Source organism: Apium graveolens, chromosome 6 (assembly GCF_009905375.1).
Source record: "Apium graveolens cultivar Ventura chromosome 6, ASM990537v1, whole genome shotgun sequence".
Taxonomy (NCBI): Eukaryota; Viridiplantae; Streptophyta; class Magnoliopsida; order Apiales; family Apiaceae; genus Apium; species Apium graveolens.
The window spans coordinates 301,144,798-301,157,025 of record NC_133652.1 but is presented as its reverse complement, the minus strand read 5'-3'; the positions used below and the strand labels follow the sequence as shown (position 1 = coordinate 301,157,025).

Genomic DNA, 12,228 nt, shown 5'->3' with positions numbered 1-12,228 from the left:
TTCGTTTGAGAAATCTTATAATAAGTAAATTATGACTTAAATTAAATAGATGACTTACAAGCGATAAATATATGAATTATTATAAGTTATATAAGCGTTTGGATAATTTTATTTATAAGTCAGAATTTTTTTACTTAAATAAATAACTTATTTCGTGAATTTTAGATTAGATTAACATTTAAAAATATATTTTATAAAATTAAAGTTAACAAAAAGGTAAAAAATCAAAATAAGTTGAGAAAAAATCCGTCATTATCAACATTCAACTTATCAGCTTATAAATATCTAGGTCGATAAACACCTGTCGATAATTACTTACGGGCGGGACTTTGTAAATTTGCAAAGTATGACTATTTCAGCCTATCGCAATCATAAGAAACATCGAAGTAATTTAATGAGTTTTAAAACACAAACATTTTCCAATTCTATTACACAACACAAACACACATTTTCAATCACAAGTCAACAGTTCTAAAAGTTCTAACACCATCTTTGCACTTCCTGTCCAATGCTTCTCCACCGGGTCCTCCTCTTTTACTTTCTCGTATTCGGGTCGACCCGAGTAAAAATAAAAGCCCATGAAGAGTCCGGACCCTGGGGCTGTGACCCGGATCCGGAGAAACGGGTCGGGTCGGAATTTAGACCCGGAATCATAACGCTTGATGGGCATGCAGATGATTGGGAAAGTGTTGATGGGTTTGAGTTTTCTTTGCTTCCTGCTCTTGACCCGGATCAAGAAAATGAGTTCAAAGGTGGAAAAATGATTGTTAAGGTATTTTTTTTTTTTAATGTTTGAATTTTGTGTTTTGGTGCTTTTTTTATGGTTATTATTGTTAAGATTAAGTTGAGATTTTTAGAGTGCTTATTTGGTTGTGTTTTGGATTTGATTTGTTTGTGTTGGAAGGTGTAAGAGCAAGTTTAATGTAATGACAAACTAGCTTGGTTGCATTGTTATGATTTACAACCAAATGCAAAAAAAAAAAAAAAAAAAAACTCGAAAGGGGTTGCATATTGGATGCCGAAATGCATAAACGCATAGTTGGGTTGCCATGATGGATTTAAACCAAGATTAGTAAAATTTGGAATTACTTAGTTGTAATATTCAACCGGCATTGGAATGCAAGTCTTATTGTAGCATTAAAGATTAATTTTTGGTGCCAGATGATGGATTGGTGATGATTATTAGCCATATTTTCGCAATCTAGCATTGGACTTGCTCTAATGTGTATGCATTTTAATTTCATTAATGCTCGTGTAATTGTTTATAGAGAGAGACATCGGTTGGTGGTTACATGAGTACCTGATTTCAGATGAGAAACTTGGATTTAATCACAACATTACTTATTTTTTTCTTTGCGAAGCATTTCACCACATTTTTGTTGCTAATATTAATGTGGACGACTTGTCTTTCTTTCTCTCATGGTTGGATTTGTTTCAGAATAAACTGACCCATGTCATATCTCTTCTGGACAAAGCTTAACCATTTAAATGTATGGTTAAGATTTTTGAGATGAAAAATTATATTTGAGTTAATTTGTGATATTTTGGCATAATAGGAATGGAAGAGAAGTAACCATAATTTTTCAATGAAATGCAAGAGATTAACCAAATGAAACGTTCACTGTGATGAATAGCCATGCTGTATAAGCTTAACACTACAAAGTAACCTTACCAATTTCGATCTTAACACTACAAAATATTTTGTTCACAGCTTAATCATGTGCATCTTTTGTGTACTTTGCTACATGATATTTTTTTGCAAACATTATGCTAGAAAGAAATTTGTATGCATTGTCTAATTTTGTAACAAAAGAAGCAACATAACCCGTATCAAGGTGTTAAGAAAATAATGTTACATAAGACTTCATTATTGCTACTTCCTTGACAGAGTTCGACTGTCAAGGAAAGATGGGCTTGTGAGTGTGTTTAGCTAGCAAAAAACAAGTACTTTGATATTATAATATGTTAAAGTTGTAATCTTTTGTGTGTCTCATCGTATGTTGATCATTTAATTTTTTGGCAGGCAGTACATGATGGAAAAGATGTCTACTTCCTTTTGCAAGTGGGTGGAGACTTTGCATACGCTAAGGGGTGATGATTTGTTTTTTTTTATTGCACCTGTATTATACTCTCTCTGTCCAATACAATTCTTAATATTTGGTTGTGCGCCGAGTACATGAATAGTAAATAAAAGAGAAAGAAATCTTTGTAAGTTATTGGGACCTACTAATATTAACAAAGAAAAATATGTCATTTTAGGAAACATTAAGAATTGAACGGGATATCCTAAAAATAAAAGTTCTTAGAAATGGGTGGAAGGGAGGGAGTATACACATCTGTAAGAGGTTTTCAATGATTTTAAAAAAGAATATATGTTCAACCGAAGTGGTGCGCTAGAAATCTGTGATGTATGCTCATCTAAGTGTAGGTTGTTTGGCTTTATAATTTTGCAATTTGCAACAATTTTAGATATCATCATGGATCGTGTTGAGCAGGTATTATCATATTACAGAAACATACTTGGTATTTGGTTGAGCAGCGTAGCTTATATCAAGAAATTAACTAATTTAAGTCTCTGTGTTGATTTTCCGTCGACAAAGATGGTTAAAATTATAGTTTTCATTTGAGTTGTGTTAAATGTGCTAATCATTTTAATAAACTTGTTAAAGACTTGCTTCTTGTAGTGATGCCGTAGGCTAGAAATATTTTAGAGCTGTTGGTTTAACTTTATAATCACGACATTTGAGATATTATTAGTGTTAGATCAGAAAGCTGTGTGTGGTTACCGCTCAAGACATATTACTGTTAGTACTTTTACACTTTCAATTATAAGCAGGCAGAATAAGTAGTCTGCCTTAATGGAATACACGTTTTCCAGGAAAAGTGCATATATTTGATGTCTGAGTAACAAAATTAAAGGGATAAATATCTTTCTGTGAGTCTTATTGCTGTCCCTAGAACAGAGCATACTTCTGAATAACATTTGAGGTGGCGTTTGGGCCAATTTTAGTGGATACAATTAAAGGGAACTGGACTCTTATTCCCATGTATTGGTGATTGTTTATAGAATTTATGTGATGGCGATGGTAAAGCATTCGCATCGACCGAGTATGCATACCTTACTAGACCAATCAGATATAATTTCATTCCCATTTTCATTTTCCCTTCTCCATACCCTTCATTCCATTCCCAGCCCAAATATATAAATAAATGCATGAATTTTGAGCTCTGGATGTAGAATTGTATTGAAACTTTTTTCTTATTGTTTGCTTCTGCGCACCCTTTTCGGGATTAACTTAGGTGGTATATTACTGTTTAAGCTATCTAGAGATGGAGTGTATGATTGTTGAAGAAACTTATCTAAACTATCTGAGAAAGGATATGTATGTGTATGGGGGTCTTACTCCACTAGGAACTAAATTAGCCTAGAAATTAGAAACCCCTCGATCACTATTTTAGTTAATACTGCAGTAGTCGCCCATCTATACTGTGTCAATTACTATTATATATATCAAGTAGTTGCTATTAAGATATATTTAATTATCGACAACAAACTCATTTAGGTTGCAACAAATTGTTGCAGATTGTTATAAAATTTTTGGTGACACTGATCCTGGCCATTGTTGTCACGGCGCTTGACTAGTCGCGACTAGTCGACTAGTCGCGACTAGTCGACTAGTCGATTTGAGAAATTCGATTGGAGAGCTCGACTTGTGAATTGTCGACTAGTCGGTCGACTTGGTTTACTAGTGCAAAATTCAATCAAAATTTAAAATGAGAAATATAAAAAAAATCTAAAAACCTACTAAACATCAGCAACAATAATTTCAGCTTATATATCTTTATGTGGGTGTGTTTATGTATATATAAATTGATTAAAATTGAATATACATGTAGTATAACCTGTTTATATATTTGTATAGTCAGCTTATCTATGTGAGTATATAGAAGGGAAAAAGATATGTTTGTGTTTATCATATCTATTTTGTGATTGATATACATATGAGTATGAGAATGTTAGAATTTTGTTGCGGGAAACCACGTATATTATATATATATTATTATATATTATTTATTTAATTATTATTAATTTTTCGACTAGTCAGCGACTAGTCTACGACTATTCGACTAGATGGACCTCCATCGACTCGACCCGACAACCATGATCCTGGCCATTCAATCTTTTGATTGTAGCTGGATATCTGGTTGTCACCTGTAGGAACAGTGTTTATAGTAAGAGTTTGCTTTTAGCCTGCTTATGTATGTATTTCTGTAAAAAGTTATTTATTATAAGTAATGTCTTGCATAAATGGAAAGATCTTATGTAAGGACCCCTCCCATCTTAGGTGGTTCCAGTGCCCAAACGCTCAGGCTCAGCAACAAATGTGAAATATATATATATATGTGTGTGTGTGTGTGTGTATTGTGGATACTTTTAGCATCATAGCACTTGTTTTTGTGGATACTTTTAGCATCATAGCACTTGTTTACGTCTATTTGTATATTTTTCGATTTGGTGTGTACTGTAATATAATTGCAGCTTTTTCCTCATGAGCAAACTCTTAACATTTATAGATGTTAAAACAATGCTGTAAATAGATCTATTCTTCCTGTGTTGTGCAGAGATAATTCTAAATGTCCATCAGTAGCTCTGATGTTTCAAGTTGGTGAGAGTGCCACCTACCATAATGTAAGTTTTTTTTAAAAAGAAAAATTAATTCTGGTGGTAGATTCTAAGAGACATATGTTTGTTTGCTTCTATCTGTTTTCCCTATATGGCCTAGCTTCCTTTATAAGCTGTTGATATAGACTTTCTTTAAAGATGGGTGGGTGTAAAGAATCTCCACAAACATGCACAAGCAAGAGTTGTCGTGGGTATGAAGTCGATATCATGCACTTCTCTCTTGGAAATGCAATCCCAGGTCGCTTATACGGCGGTAACCCAGTAGACAACGGAAAGGGGAATGGAGGTGATAGGTAATCAATAGGCTTTTATTGTTAAGCTTTCTCATGCACGCGTTGACATCGGCTATTAGCACTCTGCTTTGATTCTAAACATGGTTTCTGATTTTAATTTGTCATTTATAGCTTTGGTCATTTGGTTGATCTATATGCCTGGAATCCACATTGTCGAAACCTTGATGGAATTAATTCAGGTATGCCTTGTACTAATTTGTGTTTCAGTTAACCCGTTTTCCAGTTGCATACCTGCATAAAATAGTCTGTGACAGTTAAACAAATTATTGTCGTACTAAAGTTTGGGTTTGTTTAAATGAAAAAAGCAAGTACTTCTGTAGTAGCCTCAATAGGACAGTATGACCCTGAATGCATTTATGTCCATGCTTCAGAAGAGACATCCTTCTTCAAGAAGATTCAGATTTACTACTTTCAAAGATTTTTAGTTGCATAATAGTCATGATAGAACACATACGTCCTAACATGTATCATCATTATCTTTGTTACCCGGACTTTAAATGTCCAACATGTATATGTGTCCAACTCGTGGACTCTGCAACATTTTGAAACTTTTACATGTTTTTTGGCCTGAAATAAGTGTCCATAACCATGACCGAATGTCAAGTATCCGAGAAATGAAGAGTTCGGGTAACGGAGTATGCATTAAGTGCAGTGTTCTGTAATAGTTGTAAATTTACTGATTACTTGTAATGATCATTACTTCGTACTCTCTTTTAAGGAAATGATTCCAGTGCACAAAATGACTGGAAGGGTGCGTGGTGGCATAGCAGCTTGACGACACATACTGGTAAATATTTGTAGTTTCTAAATACAATGTATGATTTGTATACTCCACAAAGTCTGATTTAGCTGGAGAAGTTTTTGAGAAAAGTTGTATGTAGTTGATTCTTCTTTTATATCATATAACCATTTTACTGGATACAGCTTTCAACTCTGTCTGTATATAATTTTCTTAAATATTACACATGGAGCCACTTTTTTCAGCCAGACTTAACAAGTGTTCGTGTAATTTCATGGAAATTTTAATCTTCTAGTTGCCAATCTTGGCCGACAGGTTTTACTGAAGAAGATACTCCCTATGGATCCTCTGGTCAAAAAGGCACATATTACTTTGAATTTTCAAGACCTTTGAGAACAATGGATCGTTTTCAGCAGGTTTAATCTCTCAAAAATATCAAATTCTACGTTTTATAAATAACTGTTTAGAATTACTTGTGCTCCGCAAATTATCTGTTTTGAAAGAGAGTGGGATGGAGTATATTTGTTTTTTTTCTGGGACATGAAATACCGGTAGAACACTGAGACAACATGTTGACGTTCTTATGTCATATGAGTTGCATAAATTATGTCTGATTTGGTATGCCATTTGAAACTGTAAGCTCCGAATTGAGCTATGCTATAATCTTGATTGAAAACATAAAAGTGTTTGATGAACTCCGTTTTAGCGATTATTTTAGAGGAATGTTGCATGTCATAGAAGCAAGATCATGTCAAGAAATGTCACCTAGTGCTTCTTAAATTTTTGTCTCTCATGGCATCAATTTAAACTTAAGTAATAAATTGTGATTTTTGTACTGTAATGCAGGATGTCCAATTTACCATTGGTCAACCAAGTAAATTTTCAGCTGCATTTTGGTATCCAGTCGACGGAAATCCTTGGCATGGATCAGCTCATTACTCTGTTGGTTGTGACTGGGTACCTTTAGAGATGACCTCAGGCTCATCTGCACAAACAAAACTAGCTTCCGGGAACTCTTCTGGTGTTGTTAGTGCCTTTGCTCTTATTTTATCAGTCATTGCCTTGTGCGTATCTGTTTTTATTGGCTATGCGATGACAAGAAACAATAGTACTGTTCCATTTATTCCCATGGACCGTCTCTAAGATTTTTTCTCGATCTTCCGGTTTCTTTCGTTAAATTTTTTACTTGTTCTCTTTGGTTTAGAGGTTTCCATTGTTTTTTGTATCGTCAATAAGTAAAATGTATAAGTTTGGTTCAGTTTCATTCTTTTGTTGTATTTGTTCTGGGTTGGAGAGTAGAAACAGTTGTAAACAAGTACTGGGGTTATTATTTTGAAGTATTCATGACACTATAGATTGAATTGCACATTTCTCTAGTTTGGGGTTCTTTCTATTACCTTCTCATTGTTTCATGCTTGTGAAAAATATCTCTCAACATCAAATTTAGTATCAGTTGTCTAGTCTAGATTCTCCATAAATCTGCCAAAGGTTTTTCAGTTACAATTCGGACACTTGAATCAGCCAGCGTGATCCAGAGCTTGTAATGGCAAGGGTTGGAGTTCACTCGCGGACACAGAAAAATTGCTTATCAGGTATGCAAGCAATCACAGAGACAATGGCATTGAGATTGCTCGACAGACCCTGAGAATGAGGTTCCTAAGATGTCTAAGATTTATTGACTGGTTGAATACAACCTAGTTACGTATAGTTATAATCTGTTCTAGGGCGGTAAACGAACCGAACTGATCGTTAGGCTCGACTCGACTTGACTCAACTCGTTAAGTAATCGAGCTCGAGTTCGAACAAGAAAATATGCTTGTTTAGCTTATCGAGTCGATCCGAGTTTTACAAGTGGTTGACTCGAACTCGACTCGAGATCGACTTGACTCGTTAAATTCGACTCGAACTTGAATCGATAAGCAATATGCATAAAAAAATCTAAATATATACATGAGCATGCTCTATTCTCTACCCGTATCTTCCTAATTGGACTGGACTTAAATTTTATTTTATTTGGGTTGGGCCTTGTTTGGACTCTAATTGTGAAAAAAGACCAAAAAAATTTAAAAATTAATGACCAACTCGAACTCGACTCGAGTTCGACCCGGCTCGAAAAGTTCGTGAACAACTCGAATTGGACTCGGTTGTTAAAGAACTCGAGTTCGAACATGAAAATCTGATCGTTAAAATTTTCGAACTCGACTCGACTCGTTAAGAAAAAATTCGAACTCGTTACGGAAAAACTCGACTCGACTCAGTTCATTTATAGCCCTAAATTCTTTTCTAATATAGGAATATTAGAACAGATATTTAACAATTGTAAGCTTGTAACAATATTATACCTAGTTGTTACAAGCTTAGGATTATAGGAATATTCGTTTTTTGCTACAAGCTTACAATTGTTGATTAGATATCTTTACAACTATACACAGGTTGTATACTTCTTTCTACAACTACTCAAGATTGCGCGCTGAAAATAAGATAACAAATCGACAGGTAACAACGAATAGCCTACAGTCATGTTTCCAGTAACGAACTAGCTAAAGTTTGCACCTCCCAATTTGCTTAGGTTGGTTCAAAACTTATATATTTGACTTGAATAAGATAGCAGCAATACAAATGCAGGCAAGGAGATGTAATTGAACAGTGAAGTATGAAATCGAAACTGAACCATTAGTAACGGTTGTTAAATTTTAAATAAAAATTTATGACTCATGTTTTGATTTTACTCTTAAACCGAGTTGAACCGTCTCATGCTCGCCCTGCAATAAGTTATTCAATGAAAGCAATTATTACCAAACATTTTAGTTCAAGGTCTCTCTGCTACCAAACGTGAGATACAATACAACTGCAAGTTTTTTATGCCTAAATAGATATAACTGCAATTTGGTAAAATAATCACGAGGATAAAACTGAAAGACAATGTGGTTGCGAGAAAGAATGATAACAGAAGCAACAAATTATTTTCCATAATAATATTCTTCAGGGAATTAGCAGAGTTTATGTAGCAAATAAAACTAACTTGACACCTGATTCTTTAATAGAGAGGAGATGAACTTCATAGCATCCTTTTAACTGAAAGCAAATAGAACTACCAGCATGCACTTCAAACAGAAGTATGTGCTTGCAAAATGAGTAGGAGTGTCCGTTCCTGCTGCACAAGGCACAAGGCACAAGGCTATAGCTAAAGAATAGCTGTCGAGAGTCTTGAGACTACTATCCCTCAATTTGAAGTGTACTAGCATCGAGCTTTTGTTGATCTGGGCTTTTTATATAACTGATGTCTTCATTCACTTTTAATGTACATCGATTTACTTTACTGCAGAAACACTTGCAGAGAGCAGAGAATCATAGACTGTGGAGTCTAGACGATCAATCATCTTCATGCAGGCACAAAATCTCTTCACATTGTCCAAATCATTTTCCTCCTCGAAGTGTTGCAGAAACATTATAATTGTTTTATCATTTGGAAACAACTTGTGTTTCATAGAATTTGCTTTAGATGCACCCATTTCCAAGTACTTCAGAGCCATATCAATGTTCCCCTGCTTTATGTAATAGCTTGTAAATGATTCGAAAGTCCTGGTATTGGGCTCTGCCCCATTTTGCACTATATCTTCAAAAATTCGCTGAGCATCCTCTGTCATGTCACGCTTAAGATATGACTCTAAAATGACATTTGAGACCCTAACATCGTAGTGTGAGCGATCTGATTCCCATTGTCTGTAAAGACTTCCAAGGGCATCTACCTCCCCTAACTTAGACAGAGCTAAAAGTACTACAAGATAACTAACGTTACTGGGTTTTGCATAAACCAACTTCAAAGAATCCCATGATCGATTAACCCCATCCAAGTTAGATGTTTGTGCATACAAAGTAATCAGAATGTGAAATGCCTCACGATCACGCAAATTTTCAAGTTTCTCCATGTTGTCCAGAGTAGCATTAGCTTTTTCAAAAAGACCTGCATTTGTATAAATTTTTGCCAGATTTCCATAAGTAAACCAATCACACCTTACTTTATTCTTATTCATCTTCTCAATTACACCTTCTACTGCATCAAAATTCTTCAGAGACGCATAGCTATTCATTATTTGATTGTAAGTATACAAATCAAAGATGATGTTCTCCCCCTCCATTTCTTCAGCTAGTAAAGGGACTTTTTCAGGCTTATCAAGATTCAAGTAAAGGGACATCATATTATTATAATTTAAAGTAGAAGAAAGACGAAGTTCCTTCATCCTCTCAAAGAGGTTCAGAGCTTTTTCCAAATTTTTTTCCTTGCAGTAACAATTGAGAAGTGCCCCGTATGTTTTCTTGGTCTTTGCAGTTCCTTGGAGGTTATCAAAGTATTTCTCGGCCGATTCTAAGCCCTCGGTCTTGGCAAGAAGATCAATGCGTATGGCACGATCAGAATTATTCATTTTATTGCTAGTCTTTTCTAACCATTCATATACCTGGCCAAAGAAACAGTGCAAACCAAAATAAGGTAAATATGTAAGGAAACTCAGCATTTAGAGACTTAACTACAGTCAAGTAGACACGGAAGCTCAACAAATTTGGACATAGATTGAAATGGCAAAGTAATGTATTAGCATAAGGCATCTAATTGAATAGTTAACAGGAGTAACACATCAAACACCTTGCTTTAGAAATATTTTTATCAAACAAGAATCACTTTTATTTAATTAAATTTCTTTTAATTAATGAGATGATTTATACTAATGGATCAACCCTGATTAACTTAATTATGCTTCAGAAGCACAATATTAACCAAAAAACCACGTTAAGGTTGCAAGAAACTCAAACATTTCAACTGGTTGCTTGCAACTCAGACATATGAGCTGGAGCTTAAATTAACATACAAGTGCTAAAACATGTAAACTCGCGTATCAACAATATACTAGCCGACAATTGAGCTCATAGGCTAATTACTTTATACTGAATACTGTTTTTAAACTGATTATTACACTTGTCCTCTAATCATGTCTGTGCCCTATTAGAACAAGTTCCATTTTTTTGCATGATCTTACTAGGTGTGTTTAATCCAATGACCTGCAGGTATATGTATATCCCAACTCCCAAGTCATAAGCAATAAGAAAGGATCACACATTTAATTGTACTGGAGTATAAATACATCGTACACAGGAATCCCTTTATGCAAGAAACAGACCGTGCTTGCTGCAATAGGAAAGCAAAGCTCGTGTAGCAGAACACCATAAAACAGAGCAAGTTTTAATTCTCTCATGCCGAGACCGCATCATTTACTTCAAAACAATCATACCATCCTGTTTTTCATTTCTAACGGAACAAGCTTAAAATCTACTAATAAGTATAAGCATTCCCACATCCCACTCCTAAAAATATCATCCATTTACATTAAACCAATCAAATCTAACATTAAAAATCACTCATACATGTGCATAATCTATAAACCTTCAAATCAATATCTAACGGATCCACATCCTGACATACACTAACCGTAACCAATAACACTACTTTTTAATATACACAAAGGGTGCCTACTCACCCCCGAGAAATATAAAATGTTCTATCAATCAATCCTATAATCGTACAAATACTACTTATATATATATATAAACAATCAATCCTATAATCGTAGGAATACTACTTTTTATATATAGGATTGATTGATAAACAATCAATCCTATAATCGTACGAATACTTCATTTTATATATAGGATTGATTAATAAACGATCAATCCTATAATCGTACGAATACTACTTTTTATATATAGAATTGATTGTTTTTATATATATATATACACATATATATGGTGGGGCTACTCATCCCCGAGAAATATGTTATAACAATCATCTGTCAGAAACCCGAGCACGTACAAACACACAAAAAGGGGGAAATGGTACCTGATTAGCTTGCTGATATTTCTTAAACTTGCGGAGCAAATTAACATAACCAACAATATCAAACCTCTTGACATAGTTTCCTTCATTGACCCAATTATCAAGTGTGTCTGTAATTTTATTACCATCTGTTTCTCTATAAGCACTCAGTCTTTTGTACAGTGTTTCTTTTTTCTTACCAATCTCTAAAGTAACTCCTGCTTGTGTACACAAACTATTACAACTAGTTGTGTGTGTCTTTGATCTCAACAACATTGTTGCTTGAGTTGTGATGTTTCTCATTTCTAGGGTTTAGTTTGGGGGTTTAAGTTGCTAGGGTTTTAGAAGCTGCTTGTTATTTAGTGGCGATGGAGTTAAACGGTGTCGTATAAGTAGTTGAAATGTCCTAAACCTTGGTTCTTGTAATATTAGCCAAACTCCGTATATTAGCTATATTTGTCCAAGATGTATATACTTGTAGTTAAATTATACATAATCTATTTATTATATCGAAATTATGCATTCTATTTATAATATTTCAGGTCGTTAAATATTGAGATAAATTAACAAAGTGTGCATGTAGTTGACTTTTTTTTTTCCAAGTGCATGTAGTTGACTTTAGTGAGTAGTATCTTGATACCGTTTT

At 34.3% G+C, this 12,228-nt stretch overlaps 2 protein-coding genes across 2 annotated transcripts; one reads left to right on the top strand and one right to left on the bottom strand.

Annotated features, from left to right (window-relative positions):
* The first annotated feature begins 413 nt into the window (after positions 1-413).
* Positions 414-7,092, top strand: LOC141668541 (uncharacterized). Its single transcript, XM_074475456.1, has 8 exons — positions 414-772; positions 2,024-2,091; positions 4,624-4,690; positions 4,823-4,977; positions 5,089-5,156; positions 5,696-5,764; positions 6,032-6,132; positions 6,563-7,092. The coding sequence occupies exons 1-8, from the start codon at positions 509-511 to the stop codon at positions 6,857-6,859; spliced, it is 1,089 nt and encodes a 362-aa protein (XP_074331557.1). The 5' UTR covers positions 414-508; the 3' UTR covers positions 6,860-7,092.
* Positions 7,093-8,657: 1,565 nt separating this feature from the next.
* LOC141664017 (pentatricopeptide repeat-containing protein At1g02370, mitochondrial-like) lies at positions 8,658-11,971 on the bottom strand. The gene is made up of 2 exons (XM_074469875.1): positions 11,607-11,971; positions 8,658-10,173 (listed from the first exon to the last, which is right to left on the bottom strand). Exons 1-2 carry the CDS (start codon positions 11,883-11,885, stop codon positions 9,028-9,030), a joined length of 1,425 nt encoding a protein of 474 aa, XP_074325976.1. The 5' UTR covers positions 11,886-11,971; the 3' UTR covers positions 8,658-9,027.
* Positions 11,972-12,228: the final 257 nt, after the last annotated feature.

Bases quoted from the DNA above. Each gene is read 5' to 3' on its own strand.
- LOC141668541 (XM_074475456.1), top strand. From the start codon at position 509: ATGCTTCTCCACCGGGTCCTCCTCTTTTACTTTCTCGTATTCGGGTCG. The intron at 773-2,023 runs GTATTTTTTTTT...ATTTTTTGGCAG, and splicing joins GTGGAAAAATGATTGTTAAG to GCAGTACATGATGGAAAAGA. The intron at 5,157-5,695 runs GTATGCCTTGTA...CTCTCTTTTAAG, and splicing joins CCTTGATGGAATTAATTCAG to GAAATGATTCCAGTGCACAA.
- LOC141664017 (XM_074469875.1), bottom strand. From the start codon at position 11,885: ATGAGAAACATCACAACTCAAGCAACAATGTTGTTGAGATCAAAGACA. The intron at 10,174-11,606 runs GTACCATTTCCC...TTCTTTGGCCAG, and splicing joins AATATCAGCAAGCTAATCAG to GTATATGAATGGTTAGAAAA.